Source organism: Pristiophorus japonicus, chromosome 2 (assembly GCF_044704955.1).
Source record: "Pristiophorus japonicus isolate sPriJap1 chromosome 2, sPriJap1.hap1, whole genome shotgun sequence".
NCBI lineage: Eukaryota > Metazoa > Chordata > Chondrichthyes > Pristiophoridae > Pristiophorus > Pristiophorus japonicus.
The window spans coordinates 45,605,052-45,632,700 of NC_091978.1; the positions used below are offsets into that span (position 1 = coordinate 45,605,052).

General features: G+C 47.1%; 1 protein-coding gene across 6 annotated transcripts in view; it reads left to right on the plus strand.

Annotated features, from left to right (window-relative positions):
- Positions 1 to 27,649, plus strand: part of fgfr3 (fibroblast growth factor receptor 3) — a 212,913-nt gene that overhangs the window by 114,254 nt on the left and 71,010 nt on the right. For all 6 annotated transcript variants that reach the window (XM_070866913.1, XM_070866912.1, XM_070866914.1 and 3 more), the window contains exons 4-5: positions 7,206 to 7,259; positions 25,772 to 25,941. In XM_070866913.1, coding sequence (XP_070723014.1) covers positions 7,206 to 7,259; positions 25,772 to 25,941 — 224 coding nt within the window. The remainder of the gene's footprint in view (positions 1 to 7,205; positions 7,260 to 25,771; positions 25,942 to 27,649) is intronic.

The following is a 27,649-nucleotide window of genomic DNA, read 5'->3' on the forward strand; positions in this document are numbered from 1 at the left end:
AGAAACAGTTAACGTTTCAGGTTGTTCTGATGAAGGATCATCGACCTAAAACATTAACGCTGTTTCTCTCGCCATAAATGCTCCCCGACCTGCTGAGTATTTCCAGCATTTTCTGTTTTTATTACAGTAGTTAATGTGCCTGTTCTTTTATTTTCTTTTTCAATTTCTCCCCTCTCCTGAATGGCCTGACTCCTGCTGGAGTCTTGTAAGGAACAGCAAAGAGTCATTGAATAGTGATCTAGAGAGGGCTTCTCGGCTAACTGTTTATCCCTCAATCTGACGAAGGATCATCGACCCTGTAATGTCTGTAAGCTTGTAATGCTTGTCGCTCCACACTGTGGATGTCGACATATTGTGTACTGCAAGTGCAGGGTTAATAATAAACAGAACCGGCAGATTTCCGGAGACTTCCGAGAGAGCTGCCTGCCATGTTAGGAAGCTGTGTTTGCTGTGCTCTGTGAAGATATCACATTTGGCGACTGAGATGGGATTTTTTTCAGATGATTTAAAGCTTAAATTTTGTTGGTGAAAGATTCAGCCAGTCGACAGAGATTTTGGAAGTTTCTGTCTTTGGAAAAAAGCTACAAAATCCGAGGTAAAATACAGCACACGGTGTGAACAGCTAGAGATTAAAGTGGCAGGTGTATTGGGATATTTGGGGGAATATAGACACGACCGGGAACGTTTTAAAGCATATGTGGATCGGCTAGAAATGTATTTCACTGCAAATAACATAATCGAAGTTCCAGACAATGCAGTCCAGAACCAGGCTGTGTTGGAACATAAGAAAGCGATCTTCTTATCGGAGGCAGGTCCGGCATTATATGACACTCTTGTAAATCTGCTTGTGCCTGACGAGCCAAAGGACACAACGCTTAAAGAGATTTTAGCGAAGCTGGAGCAGCACTATAACCCCAAACCATTAGAAATTGCTGAAAGCTATCGTTTCGGGATTCGGAATCAAAAGGCTGATGAATGTATCAGTGATTACATCGTAGCATTAAAAAAGCTGTAATTTTGGAAACTTTCAAAACCGAGCATTACGGGATCGTTTTGTTTGTGGGGTGAAAAATGATGCGATCAGAAGGAAGTTATTGACGACGGGTGACTTGACTTTTGAGATTGCTTGTCAGACAGCGAGGTCGATGGGCATGGCCGAACAATATTCCCGAGAATTAAATAATAATTACCGTCGTCAGTCAACCGAGGTAAATCACCTGCAGGTTCAAAGTACAAGACGGGCATGGCCGAAACTCTCAGAAACTGGAAATTCTACCAGAGCATCGAAGTCGTGCTATAGCTGCCTGGGACAACACATTGCTCAAAGTCGTCCATACGTAAAGTCACAGTGTTTCTTCTGCAGAAAGACTGGGCATCTTGCAAAGGCATGTCGATTGAAGGGTAAGTCAGCTTTTAAAGCTATGAGTCCAGCGTTCAAAGCTATGAGTAGAAATCCCAAGAGACTACATAGCTTGGAAGAACAACAACAGGACGAGGAGATGTTAGAGTTACACGTCATCAGGAGCACGAGGTTAACGGACAGCGATTCGGAAAGCATCACAATCCACATAGATGTTGTGGAATTCAAGATACCAATGAAATTGACACGGGTGCATCTGTGAATGTAGTACCGGAGTCACTATATCGTGACAAATTGCGTGATTTTCAACTGGAGAAATCAAAGATAGAACTGCGAGGCTACTCGTGAGAGAAAATTCCTGTAGTAGACCATATCACCGGTGAAATATAAAGATCAATTTCAGAACTTGCCTCTAATAGTAGTGAAAGGAGACAAGTCTGCCTTACTAGGAAGAAATTGGTTGAGCTCACTGAAGCTGGATTGGAGTAAGATTTTCTGCGTGGAAGCGAGATTTTCATCAACGGTTGAGGTTATCAAGCAGTATCCGAAGGTGTTCTGCGAAACAGGCAGTCCGATCCAAGGCTTCAAGGCGAGTGTCAGGGTACAGACGGACGCTAGATCGGTTTACTACAAGCCACGTTCCGTACCATATGCACTCAAGGAGAAAGTTGAGCAAGAACTCAAAAGACTAGAGACTGAGAACATTATTTGTAAGATAGATCGATGTAATTGGGCTACAGTATTACATCCACTGAATGAACTTTTGAAAAAACAGGTCCATTGGAAGTGGTCAAAAGAATGCGATACAGCATTCAAGGAGTGTAAAAGGAAATTGGTAGAGAGCACCATGTTAGTTCACTATGACATATCTAAGGAGATTAAGCTAGCATGTGATGCCTCTCCGTATGGAGTTGGGGCAGTAATCTCTCATGTATTAATAGTGGGGAGGCGAGACCAATTGCTTTTGCTTCACGCACTCTCAGTGCCAGTGAGAGTAATTATGCGCAAATTGAAAGGGAAACTTTGGCATTAATTTTTGGGATCAAGAAGTTTCACAAATACTTCTATAAGTTTACTTATAGGCCCCTAACAGCAATCATCCATCCAAAGTCCCCAGTTCCAACATTAGCTGCAGCCCGAATGCAGAGATGGGATTTGATTTTGTCAGCATATACATATGATATTGAATACAGATGATCAGCTGATCACAGTAATGCTGATGCAATGTCTAGATTGCCTTCCTCATCACAAGTTACAACCGATAGGGAAGGTGTTTTATTTTTCATACATTGATGAACTGCCAGTCACAGCTGAAGAGATTGGTAGAGCAACCAAACATGACCCAGTGATGTCAAAGGTGTATGAGTATATTGCAAATGGATGGCCAAACAGACAAAGATACACATTCTTCATTCGTAGGAATGAATTATCAGTCGATAAGGATTGTATCATGTGGGGTGCAAGAGTGGTTATACCAAATAAATTCAGGTCTAAATTATTAGGAGACCTTCATGATCAGCACCTGAGAATGTGCTTGACCAAGAGTTTTGCATGCAGTTATTTATGGTGGCCAGGTCTTGAGAAAGATATAGAGTACATCATGAGCCAATGTACGACATGTCAATCGGTAAGCAAGCAACCACCACCAGTACCATTACAGCCATGGAAATGGCCTCCCAGGGTGTGGCAAAGGCTACATATTGATTTTGCTGAGTTAGAAGGACAACAATTGTTTATTGTGATTGATAGCCATTCGAAGTGGGTTGAGGTGTTTCTAATGTGGAAAATAACAACAATTAAAACATTGGACATTTTACGAAAATTATTTTCTTCATTTGGCCTCCCTGAAGAAATTGTTTCGGATAATGGACCACAATTTCGTTCAGAAGAATTTGCAAAATTCACGAGCAAAAATGGTGTGAAACATACCAAGATTCCACCATACCATCCTGCTTCGAATGGTGCAGCAGAGCGCACTGTACAAATTGTAAAACGTGCCCTCATAAAACAAATGTTAGATCCAAATCCAAGGAAATTACAGTTGTCATTGGATCACAAATTGGCTAATTTTTTGATTACATATTGAAATACTCCTCATACAACTACTGGTAGAACACCAGCAGAGTTGTTACTCAAAAAACAGCCACGAACCAGATTCTCGTTGTTAAAACCAAATTTGGCACAGTCCGTAGAAGAGACACAATTAAGACAGAAAGAGAACTATGATAGAGGTAGAGTAAAAGAGAGAAGTGCGAAATTAAACCAGAAGGTGAGAGTGAAGAATCATCACCATAAATGGTTAAAGTGGTTACCAGGAAGAGTGGTGAAGATATGTGGTCCTCGCACATATTTGGTAAAGATGTTTGATAATGGACAGGTTAGGTTTGTTCATATTGATCATATTTTACCTACAGACATGGAAGGAGTTGAAGGTAGGAATGATTCAATTATTTCTGACTCATCGGACAGTTTTGATACACCAGTAACAAATCCTAAATCCAATGTACTGGAAACAAATTCAGGAGAGAATCAGAATGAAAGTCTGAGTCCGAGTCAGGAAAACAAAGAGCCTGAAGTTAGAGTGAGTTCAAATGAAAATCAAGTTAATTCCGTGGAGGAAAACGTTCCTCAGGATGAGCTTCGAATGAGTTTAGATTCGAGACCATGTTTGGAACAGACACCATGTCTGTTCGAGAGTGAAGGTATCCTCTTCGAAACAGAAAACAAGTGGCAAAGTTAAATTTGTGAATATGGAAAAAAATAAGTTTATATCCTGTGTTATGTATAAACATGAAAGTTATGTATGATGTTTGTTATAATAACGTCTTCATTCAGGAGGGAGAAGTGTAATGTCTGTAAGCTTGTAATGCTTGTAGCGCCACACTGTGGATGTGGACATATTGTGTACTGCAAGTGCAGGGTTAATAATAAACAGAACCGGCAGATTTCCGGAGACTTCCGAGAGAGCTGCCTGCCATGTTAGGAAGCTGTGTTTGCTGTGCTCTGTGAAGATATCACAGACCCGAAACGTTAACTCTGTTTCTCTCCACAGATGCTGCCTGACCCACTGAGATTTCCAGCATTTTTTTGTTTTTATATTATTAAAAACAGATGATCTGGTCATGATCACATTGCTTTTCGTGGAAGCTTGCTGTGCGCAAATTGGCTGCCGCGTTTCCTACACTTCCAAAAAAAAAAGTGTATCATCGGCTGTAAAGCGCTTTGAGACATCCGGTGGTCGTGAAAGGCGCTATATAAATCCAAGTCTTTCTTTCTTTAACTGTTTAGCTTTCCCTCGCTTAGGGTGCTGTGAGCATTCTAGCAGTCAACTGTTGCCCCTGCCTCAGACCAGCGAGCTCAGATGAGAGAATGTACCCGGGATCACCTGCTTTTACATAGTCCAGTTAGGATGCTCTTGCAGCCAATGGAGAGATGTGTGATTCTACTGCTGCCTCTGCAGTGGGATCAGAAATGAGCCAACTTCCCTCCTTGGGACTGCAGTGCATCTTCTCAGCTAATGAAGAAAGAAAGAACTTGCATTTATATAGCACCTTTCACAACCTCAGGACATCCCAAACACTTTGCAGCCAGTTAAGTACTTTTGAAGGGCAGTCACTGTTGGAAACACAGCAGCCAATTTGCTGATGTTGGTGGAGAGATAAATCTTGCCAGGACACCGGGAAGAACACCCCTGCTCTTCTTCGAAACAGTGCCATGGGATCCTTTATGGCCACCTGAAGAGCAGACGGGGCCTCGCTCTAATGTCTCACACTCCTTCAGTACTGCACTGGAGTGTCAGCCTAGATTATGTGCTCAACTATCTGGAGTGCGTCTTGAACCCACAGTCTTCTGACTCAGAAGCGAGAGTGCCACCCACTGAGCCACGGCTGATGGTCAGATTGTCAATTAGTGCCGAATTAGGGACAGTTTTGGATCGAGACTACCCAATCTCATTTCATCCAGGACCCTTACACAGGAGACTTTGTTGCTAAGCTTGATTTGAAGCCAGGTCCCAGGAGGAAAAGGCCAATGTCTAAGCCACAGTGACACTCCATTCACAAACAGAGGGATTTTATTTGTTGTTTTCCCTCCCAGACCCTGGCCCACGTCTTCAATGACTTTCGCCCACCAGTGCTATTAGTCACCTTCCTGTTGTGGAAACACAACCGAGGCAAAACCGAAGTAAGTGATCACTCGCGGGCAAGGCCACTCACTCACCGTTTCCATGGGAAAAGTGGACAGAATCAGGGAATTCGATCTCCCGAAGTACCTGTGAAACTGCCAGAATCCTATCCGATTAAAAGAGAACTTGGATTACTCAGTCACTGAGCTGTTACAAACAGACAGAATGCGATTACCCAAAAACTAGTAAAAAATGGCAGAATCGCAGACAATAAAAGCGTAATAAGAAATAGGAACAGGAGTCGGCCATAAGGCCCCTTGAGCCTGCTCCACCATTCAATATGATCATGGCTGATCTGATCATGGACTCAGCTCCACCTCCCAGCCCGCTCCCCATAACCCCTTATCTCCTTATCGTTTAAGAAACTGTCTATTTCTGTCTTAAATTTATTTAATGTCCCAGCTTCCACAGCTCTCTGAGGCAGCGAATATGACGTAATATGACGTGCTGTATTCAGTCGCAGTAAACCACTGCCCTGCTGATGTGTTCTGAGTTCCGTTTGCTCGAGATTTAAGAATTGTGCCAAATCGTGAGTGGTCGAACCAGACCGGGTGAGGCTATTGGACGGATGAGGTGGAGGAAGAGGAGGTGCCACCACAGCCAATCAGACGAGCCCGCAGCCATCCCTTGTGTGTGGGCTTTTGCTATCAAACTGAAGAGGGGCCCCACAGCTGAGCTAGATGCTGCCCTCCCCCAGCTTTCGTACACCTATTCCCAGTAGGGTTTGCAAGGTGATGATCAGAAGCAGGAGCCCTAATCGATTTCCCCCTGCCCCCAACACCGAAACCAATAACAGTGCCCTCTCGATCGGCTAACCCAGCACAGACCTGAGGTTAGCTCTTGAGATTCTGTAGAGGTTTGATTCAATTAAAAACATGACCTCAATGACTTTCTTCACTGAAAACCCCAATTCATGCCGAATCGGCCTGGAAGCAGGACATAGGAAACATGCCAGAGACAGATTTAACTGATCTGCGAAACTGCAGCTAAATGCAGTATCTGTTTAGGTGTTCAGCGCATGCACAGAGCTTCACTGTTTTGAGAGTACCAGACGTTTCTCTTAAAAGGTAGTGTCTCACGTCCGTGGTTCGTAAGCTCATAAAAACTGCCGTAAAAATTATAAATAAAAATGCTCTACATACTTCAGATAGTGTGCCCATTAACTCTTTTGGAGAAAGAATCCAACTGACTGAAACTCTTTGAGTTAAGATCAGGGTCTCAAGCCTCACTCCAGCAACGCGAGCACATAATCTAGGCTGATGCTCCAGTACAGCACCGAGGGAGCGGAGATGTTAATCTGAGGCCTGTTCCGCTGACCATAAAAAGAAATCTCATGGCACTATTCGTAGAAGAGCGGGGGAAGTTCTCTCGGTTTCCTGGCCAAGATTTCTGGCTGAATCAACAGCACCGAAGCGGATTAACTGATCATTTATTCATTGCTGTTTTTGGGACCTTGCTGTGCCCAAATTGGCAGACACTTCAAAAGTAATTCATTGGCTGTGAAGTACTTTGGGACAACATGAGGATAAGAAAAACGTTATATAAATGCAAGTTATTTTTTTCTTTCCTTTCTGCATTTATTAGAGAACTTGGCCAATTTGGCCTCTCTATTGAAATTACAATACAGTATTATACTGACAAGAGGCTTACCTTGTCTTTCAGATTCTTTGTCTTCGGGTGATGATGAAGATGACGACGATGGATCTGAGGATTCAGGTACTGTACCAACGTTGGAGAAGAGTTCAGTTATTTCTCCCTCTCCCAATGTTAAGAATGACACGGCCCTATTCAATGAAAAGCAGAGTGCCTTTGGCCGGCATTCCTCTCTGGATGAATATGTTGAAAACTAGCCATTCGCCTTGTTGCTGTTTGCGGCGTATTGGTGATGCGGAATGGTTGCCACGTTTACCGCTGTAATAAATATCACTACACGTCAGAAGCAGTTCGCTGTCTGGTGCGCTTTGAGACGTGCTGTTGGCGTGATGAGGTACTGAGGTAATTTCACGACTTTCTGATAACAGTCGGAAAACCGTGCTCACTGCTTGGCAAGCAAGATGTCATAAAATTAGCCTTGTGGTAGAATTACAAGTGCTTTGCTTTTTCTTGTACTTATTTGAAATCTCTATAAAAATTGCGCACTCTTGTCATAAAGCATGTGTACAAGCCATATGGACTGGTTAATGAGAATTATAATTGTTAAATTCAGCCTGTACCACACATCAGGGTATTTACTGTGCAACTGCTTAAAATAGAGAACTGATTATAGTTGGCTCATGGTTTGCGAGGGAGAGGGGGAGGTGTAAACAGCCAGGGTTCCCATTCCTGATCACTACCCTGTGACGCTTTGCTAGAGAGAGAAGTAGAGTGTGTGCGTGAGCGTGTAAGTACGTGAAAAAGAGAGAGAAAGAGTTAGCAGAATACAGGATCAGGCTCAACTGTGATACCTTGCATTGTTGAATAGCCAGCTGACTGTCCAGCTCACACATGAAGAATGGCAATTTGGGGAACTAGTGGGAGGCTGGAGGAACTGCTAGAAACTGTATCCCAATAAATATCATATACTTAAGAAGGAGATAGATAGATTTCTAGACACAAAAGGCATCAAGGGATATGGGGAAAAAGCAGGAATATGGTGTTGAGATAGAGGATCAGCCATGATCTTATTGAATGGCAGTGCAGGCTCGAAGGGCCAAATGGCCTACTACTGCTCCTATTTTCTATGTTTCTATGTCAGTGTGTTCAGGACGGGAGGGGAGAAAATGCAACTGCGATGGAGATCTTTTCTCTTTGACGCTTTATTATACATGTCCAGCAGTGAGTTACAGTGATTCATTCAATCTCAGCCCACCCGATGAACGTATTATAAAAAACTTGCTTTTTTATAGTGATTCATCACATCTTTTGGAAATATCCTAAAGCACTTCAGTTAACGTAGAATTGTGTAGTCACTGTTATGTAGGCAAATGCGGCAGCCAATTTGCACATAACGAGGTCTGACAAGCAGTGGTCAGCTGTTGAGCCAGCCAGTTAACATGTTTTTGGTAGAAGTGGTTGAGATTGCAATGTTGGCAGGTTGCACATTGGGAACTTGAAGATGGACCCAAACCACTGGAACAAGCAGAGGTTCATCTGGCTCAACAGGTCCTCCTGACACTGCAGCACTCCTTCAGTACGGCAGTGGAGCGACAGCGCAAATGACCAGCTCAAGGGTGGAGCTTGAACCTGTCGCCTGAGGCAAGAGTGCATCGATACCGATCCACATCACAGAATGAAGCTGCTCCGAGGGCTAACGTCGTGGCTGGGAGAGTTTTTTTTTTGAAGAACAGGAAAGGTTCTCTTTCGGAATTGCTCGAGCAAGCTAAGATGAGTTCCACTCGGTGCAGCTCAATCTCCCTGCGATAAATCTGCAGGCGTGAGCTGGTTGGATGGGTGGACACTAACAGCAGTCTTACCGACGCCAGCCAGCTCCTGAGTATTTTGCAGTTTAACGGCACCTGGCTGCTAATAGGGACGACCTTCACTCTTTAAACTTACAACTCTGGACAGTCTCCGCTTATAATCTGGACCCCAGGTCTGCGCCCCTGTCACTCAGTTGCAAAAGAAAATAAACCAATCCAAGGACCATTTTGAGAAAGCGTGTGTTGCAGATGCCGAGTAATAATTTTGGCTCAGAATTTAGTGTTATTTAAAGGCGCTCTTTATCAGTGCTCAAACTCCATCCCAGTGGTGCTCAGCGGAGACTCGTGACCTCCAACCGCTCATTTTACCGCACCGGAGTGGCAACGGGCTGTCTTGGAAGGGCAATAGAAAGCAGAGCTTGTTTTCCATACCCCTGACCCACTGAGAACCACAGAAGTAGCGTCCTTTAATTTATGTTCCAATCAGTGGCAACACTTTTTTAAAAAATCATTCTCGGGATGTAGGCAAGGCCAGCATTTATTGCCCATCCCTAATTGCCCTTCTTGAACCACTGCAGTCCATGTGGTGAAGGCACTCCCACAATGCTGTTAGGGAGGGAGTTCCAGAATTTTGACCCAGCGATGATGAAGGAACAGCGATATATTTCCAAGCCAGGATGGTGTGTGTGATGTGGAAGGCAACTTGGACTACACAGTGACAATGGCACAGTTTCGCCGTACAAATAAATGTCACACATGAGAAAGAAAGAGCTTACATTCATTTGGCACCTGTCACAACTTCACGATGTCCCACAAGGTTTCACAGCCAATGACGTATTTTGAAATATGGCAGCCAATTTTTTTGCACAGCAAACTCCCATAAATAGCAATTAGATGAATGACCAGATAATCCATTCTTGGCATTGGTTGAGGGATAAATGTTCTTCTTTAAATAGTGCTGTGGGATCTTCTGTATCCACCCAAGCGGGCAGACGGGGCCCTGGTTTAAAGCCTCATAGAAACATAGAAACTAGGTGCAGGAATAGGCCATTCGGCCCTTTGAGCCTGCACCACCAGGGGGTTCGAATGGCGTCAGGGGAGTGAATATTTCAGGATTAGCTTTCAGGTTTGAAATAGTTGTGCAGGATCAGGCAACTGTGAAGAGTCACGGAGGTTGGGTGAGTTTAGGATCTGATTTCTGCTTTTTTTTGTTGGTCTCAGTGGGTCTTTGCACTGCCGCTTCCTGAGGCTCTGAACCAAAGAAAAGTTATATTTTTAAATTCTTCCTGGTTGTCCCAATAGTTCAGAACATTTATCCAGTGAGTAGCTGAGCTCTAACATCAGGGAGGCCACTGGCTCGATACCTGGTCTCTGCCTACACCGGACAGTAGTTGGGCCACTACATTGGTCTCAGCGCCTCTTAAAGAAGAAACTCATTCAGGGTTCCTGCTCCTGATTTAATAGCCAATGAAACCTTGCTTGGAGAGTGCATGTACGGACATGAGTTGAGGGTCGGACCTGGCTCTTGGGCTTGGCATAATGCACAGATAGCCTGCTGATACTCCCAGTCATGGCTAATGTACAAACATTGACCACTTTTGCAAGGGACTGGCGGGCGAGCGGACCTTGTGAAACCATCCCCCCCACCTGTTAAGGAGACGCAGCGGTGTATCTTATTATCTACGAGCTGCGTACTGGTAGCTGTTAGAACATTGAGTCCCTGTTCAGCAGAAACCAGAGCTGAGCTGGGACCGATGAATGTGGTGGTTCTTTCACCAGAATAGTAGGCCCGTAACTTAGGAGAGCCTGTGGAGTGAGTGAGTTATGTGTGCCTTCACACCACAGGCTCTCCGCGAGTTAAGGATCTTTCCTGCTTGTGAATGAGCCTCTGTATTCAACGGTCTCGCTGGGAGTTGTCGTCTTATTTATTTCCTCAGTGTATAGCGTTGTGCATGAAACTTCACCCGCCTCCTGTTAAACTGACCCTTTATCTTCGGGTGCGCACAGCGGTGCTGCTTTGGCGTAAGTGCAAGCACGGGGGGTTCGAATGGTGTCAGGGGAGTGAATATTTCAGGATTAGCTTTCAGGTTTGAAATAGTTGTGCAGGATCAGGCAACTGTGAAAAGTCACGGAGGTTGGGTGAGTTTAGGATCTGATTTCTGCTTTTTTTTGTTGGTCTCAGTGGGTCTTTGCACTGCCGCTTCCTGAGGCTAACGTAACCAGTAGCGACGCCTGTGTAAAGCTGCCGGATTGGCCAAGAAAGAAAAGAAAGGCTTGCATTTATATCGCGCCTTTCACGACCACCGATGTCCCAAAGCGCTTTACAGCTAATGAATATTTTTGTAGTGTAGTCACTGCTGTAATGTGGGAAACGCGGCAGCCAATTTGCGCACAGCAAGCTCCCTCAATCAGCAATGTGATCATCATCAGATACTCTTGTTTTTAGTGATGCTGATTGAGGGACAAATATTGGCCAGGACACCGGGGATAACTCCCCTGCTCTTCTTCAAAATAGTGCCACAGGATCTTTTACGTCCACCTCAGAGGGCAAGACGGGGCCTCGGTTTACCGCCTCATCCGAAAGACGGCACTTCCGACAGTGTGACACTCTTTCAGTACTGCACTGGAGGCCGACATCCAGGAAAGCTACTTGTGAGATGTTTGTGGTTGATCATAAAGGCTAACAATCATATGGACACAGGGCTGAGCAGGAGGGATTGTGTCAGAAGGAGCTGCAGTGTTCCCCAGATTGGCTTCTTACGCTGAGTAACAGCCGTTTACGGCACTAAAGGCTCAGGTTCAGCCCCTGCTCTGTGCTGAGTTAGTTCCTCTCCGCTCTGGGTAGATGATAAGGGCAGTATTATTGACCACTGGACTAGAGAGGGATTACAGTTCAGCCAGTATCTCAGATCCTGACACCTAGCTATTCACTCTTGGTGGGGAAGTGCGAATGTGTGGTTGGGTGAGGTCAGCATCAGGCCCACAGGTGATGCCCACCCTCAGTCAAAGAGCCCACCAACACCCACTGTCGAGGCTCAAAGAATAGAATCATAGAAAATTACAACATAGATGGAGGCCATTCGGCCCATCGTGTCCGTGCCGGTCGAAAAAGACCTTCCCAACCTAATCCCACTTTCAAGCACTAGGTCCGTAGCCCTGTAGGTTACGGCACTTCAGGTGCACATCCAATATGATGAGGGTTTCTGGCTCTTACCACCCTTTCAGGCAGTGGGTTCCAGACCCCCACCACCCTCTGAGTGAAGAAATGTTTTCTCACCTCCCCTCTGACCCTTCCACCAACTACTTTAAATCTATGCTCCCGGTTATTGACCCCTCTGCTAAGGGAAATAGGTCCTTCCTATCCACTCTATCTAGGCCCCTCATAATTTTATACGCCTCAATTAAATCTCCCCTCAGCCTCCCCTGTTCCAAGGAATGTCCGCTTGGGAGGAGTGAGAGTTGGCTGAGGAACAGGGCCTCGGAATAATTCAGGCAGGGGGGCCAGGGAAGTGGGGAGAACATTTCAGTAGGATCCAATTAATTTACAATGAGCAGGGCAGGAAAATGGGACTGAGTGGTTCGCTTTTTCTGAGAGCCGATACAGGCACAAAGGTCCTCCTCCTGTGCGGAAAAATTCTGTGGTTTATCACTGATGCGAGAACCTTTGAAGACGAGTGTCGGCAAGTTATCTATCTGTGGAACATAGCCAACCACAAAGTTCTCACCCAATCTAGCAGGGGTTATAACAGAGGAAAAGAGTGTTTGAAGACCAGGCCCTCAAAACTGTCACCAAGTTCATGGTCTACAGGGCTGTAGTAATACCCGCCCTCCTGTATGGCTCAGAGACATGGACCATGTACAGTAGACATCTCAAGTCGTTGGAGAAATACCACCAACGATGTCTCTACAAGATCCTACAAATCCCCTGAGACGCACCAACATTAGCGTCCTCGACCAGGCCAACATCCCCAGCATTGAAGCACTGACCACACTTGATCAGCTCCGCTGGGCAGGCCACATTGTTCTGCATGCCAAACACGAGACTCCCAAAGCAAGCGCTCTACTCGGAACTCCTTCATGGCAAACGAGCCAAAGGTGGGCAGCGGAAACGTTACAAGGACACCCTCAAAGCCTCCCTGATGAAGTGCAACATCCCCACTGACACCTGGGAGTCCCTGGCCAAAGACCGCCCTAAGTGGAGGAAGTGCATTCGGAAGGTCGCTGAGCACCTCGAGTCTCATCGCCGAGAGCATGCAGAAAACAAGCGCGGGCAGCGGAAAGAGCGTGCGGCAAACCAGTCCCACCTTTCCTTACCCTCAACCACTGTCTGTCCCACCTGTGACAGAGTCTGTCACTCTTGTATTGGACTGTTCAGCCACCTAAGAACTCATGTTAAGAGTGGAAGCAAGTCTTCCTCGATTCCGAGGGGCTGCCTATGATGATGATGATGATTACAGAGTGAGCAGGAGTGTGAAACCAAAATGTTCTTTTTCTTCCTTCCTTAACTTCCTGGAGCAGTGCAGCCGGTTGCCATGACTCCACTATGCAGCCTCCCCCTCCCCGCCCCCCGAACCCCAGCACAGACTGGGGATCAAACCTGGGTCCTTCCCGGTCCTGCCAGCTCTGCTGCTCACTGAACCCGCTGGGAAGCATCGGGGAAGCACTTACAGCTGTTGGTATAAAACAGGTCCACGGAAGGCCCTGGCTCCTCATCTGTGGGGGCTGCAGGAACCATCCCTGTCACTGGCCAGTTGCTACAGTAGCCAATCCCACTTCCCAAAGTCAGCAGGTGTGAGTTGATTTAAAGTTGCTGCTGGCACTTGCACTGCCCCGTGTGGGGTGAACCCAAGCACCGGCCAAACCTGCTGCATTTGATGGCATGCGCCACCTTTCAGCGGCAACAGTAGCTTACGCCGCCAACGTGCTGCCGATGGCAAGCCAACAATGTCGGGGCCATTTTAGTGGATTGCAGAACAGGTCATTTTCACAGGAGTTGGCCCTTTGTTGTTTAGTTGGCCCTCCTAGTAACAACTCTAATGATTAACAGAGAGGAGGTGTGATCACAAGCCTGCAATTACAAAGGAGCATTGTTTCCCCATGTGGGGAAAGGTTCCAGGATCGCAGTTAAATTCTGGTTGAGCATGTGGCAACTACATTTATTTTAAGTATGCAGCGCAATACATACAGGGCCTGGTATCGGCCAACAGCCAGGAGTCCCAGGGCGGGGTGGGGATGGGTGGGGGAAGTGGTCAGGCACATCACTTTTCTTACATACTCTTGGCAACTTTTCAGTTCTGTGGGGAAGATCAAACACATTACAAAGAATCGAAAATACAATCTAGAGTACCGAGCACGCCCGCCATATCCCCTTGGCTTTGAAGACAGTATTTAAGAAAAAAATTAAAAAGACTTGGATTAAATAGCACCTTTGATGATGTCTCAAAGCGCTTTACAGCCAATGAAGTACTTTTTGGAGTGTAGTTACTGTTGCAATGTAGGAAACGCGACAGCCAATTTGCGCGCAGAAAGCTCCCGCAAACAGCAATGTGATAATAACCAGATAATCTTTATTAGTAATGTTGATTGAGGGATAAATATTGGCCAGAACACCGGGGATAACTTCTTCGAAATAGGATTTTTTATGTCCACCTGAGTAGAGCAGACGGGGCTGCGGTTTAACGTCTCATCCGAAAGACGGCATCTCCAACAGTGCAGCGCTTCCTCAGCACTGCACCGGGATGTTGGCCTAGATTTCTGTTATCAAGTCTCCGGAGTGGGACTTGAACCCACAACCTTCTGAGAGGCGAGAGTGCTATCCACTGAGCCACGGCTGGGACATCAGAGCTATTAGGCATTAGCTCGGCCGCTTAAAGGGCCAGCATTTGTATTAGATCCATCTGTCCTCCACAAAGGCAGTAAGTAAACTTCCTTCACGGCAAACGCGCAGGAAGATGGGCAGAGGAAACGTTCCAAAAACACCCTCAAAGCCTCCCTGATAAAGTGCAACATCCCCACTGACACATGGGAGTCCCTGGCCAAAGACCGCCCTTAGTGGAGGAAGTACATCCAGGAGGGCGCTGAGCACCTCGAGTCTCATCACCGAGAGCATGCAGAAATCAAGTGCAGGCAGTGGAAAGAGCGTGCGGCAAACCAGTCCCACCCACTCTTTCCCTCAACGACTATCTGTCCCACCTGTGGTTCTCATATTGGACTGTTCAGCCACCTAAGAACTCATTTTTAGAGTGGAAGCAAGTCTTCCTCGATTCTGAGGGACTGCCTATGATGATGAAGTAAACAGTCCGAACTAGATGGGATCGCGCTTTTGTTAAAGTAGTGGAAAAGGAGTTTCATGCAAATGAGTTAACGTGCTTGCTGCCATTATTACTCCTTGCAATCTCAGCCCGCAGTGCCCCTTTCTCAATGGTACATGATGCGTACCTTGTACTGTTCATCATCATAGGCAGTCCCTCGAAATCGAGGAAGACTTGCTTCCACTCCAAAAATGAGTTCTCAGGTGACTGAATAGTCCAATGCGGAAATTACAGTCTCTGTCACAGGTGGGACAGACAGCGGTTGAAGGAAAGGGTGGGTGGGACAGGTTTGCCGCACGCTCCTTCCGCTGCCTGCGCTTGTTTTCTGCATGCTCTCGCCGATGAGACTCGAGGTGCTCAGCGCCCTCCCGGATGCACTTCCTCCACTTAGGGCGGTCTTTGGTCAGGGATTCCCAGGTGTCGGTGGAGATGTTGCACTTTATCAAGGAGGCTTTGAAGGTGTCCTTGAACCGTTTCCTCTGCCCACCTGGGGCTCGCTTGCCGTGTAGGAATGTGCCTGGGCACATTACAGGCATTATTTGAAGCAGAGAAGAACGCATTGCGGTGGAGATTAGTATTGACAGCTGGAGTACCGGGCCGACACCGCCACTGTGAGTCCTTCAGCGTACGGTTCTACTATTTTCGTACAGAGGACGGCCCAGTCGTCACAGGTTTACGAGAAATGTAACGCGATGCCTGTAATTGAGGGCAGTGTAGGAAGAAAATGTGCTGCTGCCGCACAGAGTGTAATCCCAAGCATAAAGCTGCCTTGTGACCATCACTGGCTCTGTCACAGGATATCGGCATTTTAAAGAAGGGATTAGTATAAATTAGAGCCAATTTGTTGCGTTAGGAAGTAAGACGATCACTAATCCAGCCCAAACAAATCTACCGCTCGCAACAAAACGCCCAATTCTAAGCCTGTTAGACTTGACTCAAATGCACATCAAAATTTCTCATTGTGTGTGCTGGAAAAATTTCCACTTGTAGAGTTAATTCCGGGTGAAACACGATAATTTAAAATTGTATTGTAGCCGAGATATAACAGGAGATGTGTACAAAAAGGGGCAGGAAACCTGTTGTTAACTTTCATTCCAATACACGTTGTTGCTATTGCTGCTTACATTATTATCCCGTCCTTGTCTACAGAAAGATTGCTTGGGGTGCTTTACAGATCAAAAATAAGCACCCGGCGATGTTTGTGGGAGCTCGCAGTGTGCAAATTGGCTGCTGAGTTTCCCTGTGTTACAACAGTAACGACACAACAAAATTAGTTCATTGGCTGGAAAGCACTTTGGGACCTCCCGGGGTCATATCAATGCACGTTCCCTCTCGCACCCAGCAGGGCGAGGGAGAGGAGCACCAGAACATTTCAGAGGAGCAGCAGCAAAGGTACAGTTGAAGGGTAGGGTTCGTAGGAAGCTTTTGATATCAGGGAGGGAGGTGGCAGGGCAAAGAGCTGTGGGCAGGGAGTTCCAGAGGACACGGACCGAAAGAGCTGATGGTGGAACAGGAGTAACTGAGGAGCGGAGGATGCTAATGGGGACATAGCTAGAAGAAATCACTGAGGTCGGATGAGGCTTGGCCACGGACAAGGATCATCAATTAATTTTCTTGGGCAGGAGAGCCAATGGAGCTTGGGAGGGACAGTACTGATGGGAGTATAGAACTTGGTTGGATGAAGATAGGGGCTGTCAGGAATTCTGAATAAGTTCTCGATTACGGAGACGGGAGGCTGACAAGAAAAGCATGGTAAAAAGTCACAGCTTGAGGAAATGAAAGTGTGTATTCGTGGCTCAACGTTAGTGGGCGAGAGGTAGGTGCAGAGGTGGGTGAAGGAAGTGGTCTTGGTAACAGATCGGATGTGGTGCAGGAAGTGGTCAGGTATCTGACAGGCCATTTGCTCGCGTACGAGCTCTTGACATCACTTCACAGGCACTGCCTCCAGTTACACTGTAATATATACTGTGGTGAAGGTGACTTGGGTAACACATATTATGGACTTCCCAAGCACTCGCTCCAGTGCCAGAGAAGGGAATGACCGCACTTTCTGACATTGGCCCACGGTCATCTGCCCAGTATCTGCTCAGGAGCCTCTCCTGGCTGGTCGAAAGAAGGAGTTAGCCTTGTGTTTCCGTGTCCCTTCCCTTTCTGTACTGGCACTCACTCGTCAATTGGAGAATGTGCTCGGGGTCAGTGATAATGGAACTCTGGTAAGAGCCTAATATTTTCCTTCAACTGAAGGATAATTATGTTTTTCTGGCAATCACATTTAAGTCAAATAAAAACAATGCTTCACTTTTGATAAATATCTCTGTTTACACGAGCTCCCCTTGGACTCTCAACAATGTGCCTTTATGTATTGAGAGGCAACTTGATCTCTAATTAAATCTGGCTGTGCACTCGTAGGCATCAGCTGGGCAAATTACATAATTAGCGCGGATTCTGTCTACTGCACAACTTGTGGTAAGCACCAATTTATTAAATGAGGTCTTAGTCCTGTTAATCAAATTGAATACATAACCATAAACGGGGTTATTTAACTAGTTGTGTTCAGGGGAGAGGGGAAGGGTGATGCAGAATATCATCCATCAGTGTCTCGCTATAACACTTTGCTAGGCCGCAGCCTCAGATATAAAATGCATCCCCAGTGGCTCCCACAGAACTCACGCTTCCTTACATGGCCATCACCATGGGGTTGAAATGGTATTGTTCAGCAGTGGTAACACACACCCTAACTGAAATTTCTCCATCTGCTATTGTAGCAAATGTTTTAGCCCCTTTGCAAGAGATTTCAGGCAAGGGTTTCCTTTGGTCGCTGTGTGTAGTGACATTGTGAGAAGATTTCTTACACTCACTGGGGTGGAAATTCGGTCCCCCTCTCAGTTGGAGTGGTGTCCTGGGCGGAGCGGTAAATTTTGTGCCGGCAAATGGTTAGCGTCTGCTGCCGAAAAATTCATCAGCTGGACCCGGAGTTTGGAGCGGGACGCTAAGGGAGGCCTTGCACTCCTCTTTTAGGGCACAAGGCCGGCTGAGCAAGGGGAAAATCCCGAGCTAAACAGCCGGCCTGGGGGGGGAGAAACAACCGCGCAAAACATTCCCAATACATACCTCACTCCACCACAACATAATCACACTTACCTCAGGTCGATATTACTTATCGCGTTGCTGCCGTTACAGCTTTCACAGGCGGTCCTACCAGGGCGCTCTACGGAGCGCGATGGGTCAGGCACAATCCAAAAATCCAACCGGTGTCGCAAGCAGGGGCATTGCACACCGGTTCACCTCTCCCGGGCGGTACTGCTCCACGCCCCATCGATACCAGCACCAAATGTGGGACGCTGGAAGCTGGCCCCCGGGGTGCAACGGATGGGGCAGCAGAAGACCGAATTTCCACCCCACTATTTCTAGTAGAATGGTAAAGACTTCTTGCTGCCAAATGATTTCACTAGCAATGGTAATCTTTCCCCTTTATATCTCACACAGATAGACTTAATAGAGAGGGCCTCATGTACTATTACCCAGGAAAGTATTCCTCCCCCACACTCCGCAACTCCTACCCTGAAGGTGTTGCCTCATATTGGGGTCTGGTTCAGACCTGTTTTAGTCTTGGAAGTAACTTGAGCCTTATCTCCTGATCTGGAATTTTAGTCTTACTTTCGTTTTGTTTTCATTAAAACATTTTTTTTTAACCCTAATTAAGTGTTAGCCTTGGCTCATCATTAGATCTCTTGTCTCTAGATCAGAGGGTTATAAGTTAAACTTCCAACCCAGAGACTTGAGCACATCATTTCGGCTGACACGCCAGCGCAGTACTGAGGGAGTGCTGTATTCCAGAGGTGGTGTCTTTCGAATGAGATATTAGACTGAGGCCCTGTTTGGTTCCTCGCGTGGATGTAAAAGATCCCATGGCACTATTTGAAGAAGAACAGTGGAGTTCCAGGGGTCCCCACGTCCTGGCCATATCTATGCCTCGACCAGCGTCACAATAGAACAGTTTAATTGGTCATTTATCTGACGCTGTTTGTGGGAGCTTGCTGTGCGCAAATTGGCTCCCGCATCACAACAGTGACTACATTTCAAAAAAGTTGGCTGTAAAGCACTTTGAGACATTCTCAGATCACGAAAGGCACTATATAAATGCAAGTTTACATACATATATATAATATACATATTATATATATAGTTTAAAAATTCCTCTTCTTACAAGAGATATGAAATGCGGAAAAGAAAATGCCGGGAAAGCATCGTGCAGGTCACAGGTCCCCGCCCCGAGCATAATACTTAACTTTCCAGAGTCAGGCCAGCCCCAGCCCCCCTACTCTCCAGCCACTGGCCCCCAGACCCTGGCCCTTGGCTCACGACACCAAGTTCCCTGCCCCAGTCCACAAATCCCCAGCCCACAAATCCCCACCCCCAGATCTCCGGACTCCAGATCTCCGGCCCACAGATCCCCGGCCCCCTGCCCTGGCCTTTGTCCATTTCGTTCTTCAACACTGAAGATTGTGCAGTTACACCGCCAGGGTTCAGCGGTCTGCTGCAGGGAATTTGTGGAGTCGGGAAGCCAGTGCACTGTAAATGATTTCTGAAGACAACTTGGCGGTGGACCCTACATGTGGAACATGCTGTAAGGGAATGTGTGGAATCCAGCGCAGTAATTCACAGGAGAATTGCAACACGGGGTTTCAACTCAGTTGGCAGTGAGCAGGCTTCACGCATTATTTTATAAACACCACTGATTCTTGATGCCATCTTTGTGGTTTATTTTTTTCCCTCTGTTATTCCACTCGCATAATCACCACATCTGTTAGCAATAGCAAATTGTATTCCAGTCAACAGATCATTTGTGGTAGTCAAGAAATACCAGCTAGTCAACACTGTTACACAGAAAAGAGCAAGAGATGGGGAAGGGATGCAGAATAATGGCTCCTATTTACAGAGAGCTGATGCACCCTGTGGTCGCACGTCCATCTCCAGCTCTCCTGAGTAAACGCACTGCGCTGTTGCCAATGTAACCAGGTTTGATCCCGGGGGGAGGGGGGTGTGAAGGCTCCCTTTCCTGATTATAAGCTACTGTGTTGGCTTGCTGTGGCTCAGTGGGTAGCACACTTGCCTCTGAGTCAGAAGGTTGTGGGTTCAAGTCCCACTCCAGAGACAAACATGTAGGCTGACACTCCAGTGTAGTACTGAGGAAGCGCTGCACTGTCTTTCGGATGAGGTGTTAAACCAAGGCCCTGTCTGCCCTCTCAAGAGCAGCGGAGTTATCTCCGATGTCCTGGCCAATATTTATCCCACAATCAACATAACAAAAAACAGATTATCTGGTCATTATCACATTGCTGCTTGTGGGAGCTTGCTGTGTGCAAATTGCCTGCTGCGTTTTCCACATTACAACAGTGATTATACTTCATTGGCTGAAAAGCGCTTTGAGATGTCCGGTGATCATGAAAGGCGCTATATAAATTTAAGTCTTTTTCTTTTTATTTGTGAGGTCCCTCCCTACAGTTTAATAATTGTGCTAATGCTCAGTGTCTAGGCTCACACACATGAAGGATAGCCAGTGCCTGAGTCAACGCCTTCAGGATTGATGGAGAAAAAAAGGGATAGGAACCAGAATAAGTAGAAAATCTTACTTGTGGGCACACCGTTTTCAAACAGAGAACTTGGCGGATAGGGAGCCATTGAGGGGATTCATGGCCTAGGCATTCGATGGCACTGCGCCCATTTTACAGGTGGGTGACGCAAAATGGGCAGTATCACATCGGCTGCCATGCAATGGAACGGAATATCAGGCGCTGCGATTGACGGGTGGCCCATCTGATACCGCCCGTTTAGCACCACCGCCTGAGCCGAATTTCTCGGCCTATGACTTTTGCAAATTTTGAGCTTGAAAGATCAGATATCCCAAAAGCAACAGTGCTCCTTCTACACAGCAGCAGGAGTACTATACTTTTGCCTTTCGTTATCAGAGAGCGTTCACAGGGCACCAACCAAAGTGGGATTGCAGCAGCTTCAAGGGGCAGCCTGGTTCTCCTGTTGAAAACTCTGAAATTTGGAAGCAACAACTGGGATGGGGAGCTCTGGCCATAATCATTGGTTCGAGAAGTTATTTCAGGCAGTTTTCCACGACTCATCCCCGGGCTCCCTGTGACACATACAAATGCGCCTTACGGTAAGTGCTCGACTAAACATGCGCACACCTCTGATCCAGGACTGATGTAGTCTTTTCCCACAGCCCATAACCTTATTCCCCGCGGCCTCATAAATAGTTTTGTTTGGTGAAATTAAATCACTTTGTGTTGGCAGCCAGTGAGTTCCCTTGTCAGTCTTGAGGTCAGGGAGACAATGCTCTTGGCCGTATCTGTCTGCGGAGAAACATCTCCCTCACTGCAGATCTGTCAGCCAATATCTGCCGAGTGCCAGAGGGAAATAAATGGCTTGCATTATTAGTGCGACTCTCTTGTGAAGGTTAACGGTGAGAACCGCTGTGACCCAGCGCTGGCCTGTGGCAGCGAGCTTTGATTAAGCTCTCACTGCTGGGAAAGTAAATTAGTTTAACATTGCTGCTCCACGCCGGGTGAGAAATGATGGACCCCAGCGTTATATGACAGGCAAACAATGTGTGAAGCGTTGCCGGGGCTGTTAGACAGGAATCTCCTCCCGCCCACCCCAGCCCTTCACATGCCAGCAGCTAACAAAAGACACCGACACAAATAGTTACAATATTCAGAGTCACTGTAAGCCCGAATGACGCCAAGAAAGGCTTGCATTTATATAGCGCCTTTCACGACCGCCAGTCGCCTCAAAGCCCTTTACAGCCACCGAAGTACTTTTGGAGTACAATCGTTGTTGTAATGCAAGAAAGCCTTCCCGCCCCTATGGTTCCATGTTGGGAGTACACAGCCTCGGGCAAACAGTATGATGGTGGGGTGGGGGGTGGGAGAGAGGATTAATAATTCCAAAGCCTGCATCATAGTAACGTAGAAGCATAGAAAATAGGTGCAGAAGAAGGCCATTCGGCCCTTCGAGCCTGCACCACCATTCAACATGATGATGGCTGATCATGCAACTTCAGTACCCCATTCCTGCTTTCTCTCCTTACCCCCTTGATCCCGTTAGACGTAAGGGCCACATCTAACTCCCTTTTGAATATATCTAACGAACTGGCCTCAATAACTTCCTGTGGTGGAGAATTCCACAGGTTAACAATTCTCTGAGTGAAGAAGTTTCTCCTCATCTCGGTCCTAAATGGCTTACCCCTTATCCTAAGACTGTGACTCCTGGTTCTGGACTTCCCCAACATCGGGAATATTCTTCCTGCATCTAACCTGTCCAGTCCCGTCAGGATTTTATATGTTTCTATGAGATCCCCTCTCATTCTTCTAAATTCCAGTGAATATAAGCCTAGGCAATCCAGTCTTTCTTCATCTGTCAGTCCTGCCATCCCGGGAATCAGTCTGGTGAACCTTCGTTGCACTCCCTCAATAGCAAGAATGTCCTTCCTCAGATTAGGAGACCAAAACTGCACACAATAATCAAGGTGTAGCCTTACCAAGGCCCTGTACAACTGCAATAAGACCTCCCTGCTCCTATACTCAAATCCTCTAGCTATGAAGGCCAACATGCCATTTGCCTTCTTCACTACCTGCTGTACCTGCATGCCAACTTTCAATGACTGATGTACCATGACACCCAGGTCTCGTTGCACCTCCCCTTTTCCTAATCTGTCACCATTCAGATAATATTCTGCCTTCCTGTTTTTGCCACCAAAGTGGATAACCTCACATTTAGCTACATTATACTGCATTCATGTAGTTTCTTTGTTGTTAGGTTCATAATTTACATCTAAAACTTGCATTTATAGTGCCTTTCACGACCACCTCACGTCCCAAAGTGCACTTTACAGCCAATGAAGAATTTTTTTTCTTGAAGTGTAGTCACTGTTGTAATGTCAAAAACGCAGCAGCCAATTTGCACACAGCAGGCTCCCACAAACAGCAATGTGATAATGACCAGATAATCTGTTTTAGTGATGTTGTTGGTTGAGGGATAAATATTGGCCCAGGACACCGGGGATAACTCCCCTGCTCTTCTTCGAAATAGTGGTCGCCCTGAAAGAGTGGCCGGGTCCTCGGTTTAACGTCTCATCCGAAAGACGGCATCTAGTTTACAAAACCCTGAAAGATGTATTCTACATTGCCAAGGCCCTCGATTCCTGCCCACACTACAGAGGCCGGAATGGAGGTTTGTGCCTCCTGCAATGTGTCATTTGTTTATATTCCGGGTGGGAGCAGATTTAGCTGTTGGGGGCATACAGCTCCTGCAGTGTCGTTGCAGCATGTTGGGGTGGGGGGGTATTTTAAAGCGCTGTTAGCCGGAGATGCTTTCACACTTGTTCTTTTTCTTGTTCCGATCTCGGCAGAATGAGCCCCGCACAGTTAGCTCAGAATGTAGAAGCAGCCTTCGATGTCACCGAAAATACTTCATTGGCTGTAAAGCGCTTTGAGACGTCCGGCGGTCGTGAAAGGCGCCATATAAATGCAAGTCTTTCTAATCGTGCAGCAGAGCGCCTGAAAATAGCGTTCACAAGTCTTGTTATCAACTGGTTCCGTAGCCAGCAAATGTGATCATCATTATGCCTCCAGTTTACTCCCCTCCGTCTCCTGAAAGTACTGGCTCCGTTCTGGAGTGCGATTCCACAGGCGCTGCCCCCCCGCCCCCCCCCCCTTCGGACAAGGGGCTATTCGACAACAGGGGGAAGCGCAGCCCGCTGCATATGATTATGTTGCAGTTGAAATAAAACCTCTCTGCGCATATTTTTTTGGGCACAGGAAATGTTTGCACTATCCCAACTATTTTGAAAGCCATTATTGTGCTATTAGCAGCTATCATGCTGTCCCCGTCTGCTTCCCCATTGTAATTGCTCACTCCAGACACCCGACAACCATCATTTGGCTCCGACCTTTTTCTCCGAGAGCTATTCTTTAATGTTTCGGGTCCCGTTGGAGCAGTTTCCCTGCTCATAGCTCGGCTGCTCTGATCATTGATACGGAATAAGAATTTGGCAAACTGCCCTTCAATTATTTCAGGTTGGAATTGTTGGACGCGCCAACACTAGCGGTTGTAAAATAAGCGGAGTGTGCTTTTATGAGTCTCTTGTCAGACGGTCCGAGCTTTAGAGGTGTGATTGAGCTAAGGTTTGGCCGTGTGAAAAGTTCTCTCTCTTAGCAGCAATCAACTTACAGTTATATACCACCTTTTCAACAGAGGAGAAAAACACCTAGGTGCTTAGCAGAGGAGTAGAAATGGTCACCAAGCATTAGGTAGGGGAGTAAGGAGAGGCATGGTTGAACAGGTAGGTATTGAGAGTGTCTTTAACTGAAGAGTCCCTCATCCCTGGTGCCATTCCCGTTAGTTTCTTCCGCACCCTCTCCAAGGCCTTGCAGGAGCAGCTCTACATAGCGTTGAACAGTAACAACTTTCATTGTGATAGTGCTTTTAGAGTGCAGAATGTCCCAAGGGTCCAAACACCTGCAGCAGCACAGTGGAAAATATAGATTGTGAGGAACCTTTTGGAGAAAGGGTGAGAAATCGTAAGGTATTTGGGAGAAAGAAGGATAGAAAAACTTGGATTCATATAGCGCCTTTCACGACCACTGGGCCTCCCAAAGCGCTTTACGGCCAATAAAGTACTTTTTGAAGTTTAGTCACTGTTGTAATGTAGGAAACTCGGCAGCTAAAATTGCGCACAGCAAGCTACCATAAACAGCAATGTGATAATGTGTTTTAGTGACAAAGATTGTCCAGAACACCGGGGAGAACTCCCTTGCTCTTCTTCGAAATAGTGCCATGGGATCTTTTGCATCCACTTGAGAGGGAGACAGGGCCTCAGTTTACCGTCACATCCGAATGACTGCACCTCCGGCAGTGCAGCACTCCCTCAGCACTGCCCTGGAGTGTCGCCGTAGATTTATGTGCTCAAGGCCCTGGAGTGCGACTCGAACCCACAAGCCTCTGACTCGGGGGTGAGGGTGCTGACCACTGAGACATGGAGTCAGTCCTAGAGAATAGGGCTCATACAGCTTAAGGTTCCGTCACCAATGGTGGAGAGGTGATGGGCTGCATGGGTAGGCCAGTGTCCACGGACCAAAGGGCGAGCGGAAAGATCTCCAGCTGGAAGGGGTACGGGTGGGACAAGGCCTCCGGGGATTTGAAGCACTGGGGGCAGGGAGGGGGCTATAACAGTCAGCAAGTGTGGGAGTGACAGCAGAATGCTACTCAGTGCGGCAACAGAGCTATGGACGCGTTGCAGTCGGTGGAACGTGAGACTCGAGAGGGCTGGAGTGTGAGGCTCCAGCCCTCTCGAGTCTCACGTTCCACCTGAGCATGTCTTCAGCGACGCTGCCGTTGAGATTTAAGGTTAAATAAGGGCGATTCGTGGTTTTTTTTGGTTGTGTCGGCCATTGATGCAAACTGTCACCTTTTTTTAATTTATTGATGAATTTATTGATGTTTTCAGGCGCCCCATACTGGACCCGTCCCGACCGGATGGAGAAGAAACTTCATGCAGTGCCTGCGGCTAACACCGTTCGCTTCCGCTGCCCTGCTGCAGGGAACCCCATTCCCACCATCCACTGGCTGAAGAACAGCAAAGAGTTCAAGGGTGAACACCGCATCGGGGGCATCAAGGTGAGCCGTTACTCCCGACCGGCCTCGGCTTCTCAGGTTTCAACCAATCGCAGCGGTCATTCGCTGCTCCGGCGGGGTCACTGCTGGTCACGTGACCGTTAAGGCCAGAGGGCTTATGAAACTTTACAGTCAGGTCATTCCAGGCCTGTGGAGCCCTCGAGGCCCACAGCCTCCATCCCCAAACAAAACTATTCTCAGCCATCTTCATTCCTTGCGGCTCCGACGACGACCCTTTAACTCAAGGGACCTGTTGCCAACGGCACCGTCACACTGACAGGATGGATAATGTGACGGGAGCGAGCAGGCCGGGGTGAATCGGGCGGATTAGAACTACCACCAGAAGGAGGTAGGGCAGGACAGCCTGCTGCAGACACAGCTTGTCAGCAGATATAGATGATGAAAGGTACCGGCACTTTAAAAAAATACTGGATAGGGCCTTCCGTCAGAAGGCCCGAGAATTGCTCCAGCGACTCTCTGTCCTCGCCCGTTTGTTTAGAGTCTGACGCGCAGGGTGAGCAATGTTTTGACAGTATTTTCCCCAACACTGGCGTACAAGAGGGGGCACTGCACGCTGAGCAGTCTGCCAGGGCCCCCAGTCCGTATTTTGACTTGGGTCAACAGCAGGCCTTTGAAAAATGTAGTTCACAGACTCCCCCATTTACGCTCAGCAGCTAATCCAAAGGGAAGCACACTGGAGATTTCAATCCAATTTCAGGTTTAAGTCCTGTTTCATGCCTTAAAAATTGGCAACAAATACAGACAAAGCAATAATTTAAAAACAAAGGCTGCTTCCCATTGTCGCCATTTTGCGGGGGGGGGGGGGGGGGGGGTTAAAAGGTAAACATGCCCTTGCCCCCCCCCCCCGCATTCTGAAACAATTGATCACACTCCAGTCAGAGTTTTACAATGATAACAGATAAACTGAGCCTCTTGTTCAGCTGGCCTGGAGGGGGCCGGCCCATTATGCTGTTGGGAGCGCCTGATTCCTGCAGCAGCCATTTTCCACTCTCCCACAGACAGACAGACAGACAGACAGAGAGGGAGGGGGTGGGGTGGAGGGCGCTCTATGCTAAAAGGAAATCCCATCAGGAGCCCGTCACTGTTATTCAAATGGGACTAACCCCAGGAAATAGGGCAGGCTCAACAATGTCTCCATCGGGCAATGTCCAGCTTGATCTCTCCACCGTCACCCTCAAAGATAGAGAAAAATGGCATTGCTTCCCTCCACAATTTCCTCCTGCCCTCCTCCCCGGAGACTGGGATGGCCCTGCAGACTGACTGCGGCCCGTTATTAGTGGTGAACGAGCTGAAACTTCTTAAAGAACAACAGCAGAGAAATTGCAAACACACCAGAGCAAGCAGAAAAATCACCGCTTTTAACAACAGCTCTAAACCTACTAAAAAAATATAGAAAACCACATACAACAGTCTGAAATGCTGTTAAGTTTTGTTACATTTATCTAAACATGCTGCCTCCACCTCAGAATGACACATAAACCAGAAGATTCAAGTTGGTATTCAGTCTAAAATCCCACTTTAAAGCAGCACTTAAATCCTTTGAGGAATCTGCAATATTTTATAATCCTTCTAAAGCCCATGTGACATTGCACGCTTAACTGCATGAATAAAAGGCTTGTTTTAATCCTTTACCAACCAAGGAAGCCGGCAATTGTCTTGTAAGCTGTAACAAAAGTGTCCAAATGCGTTT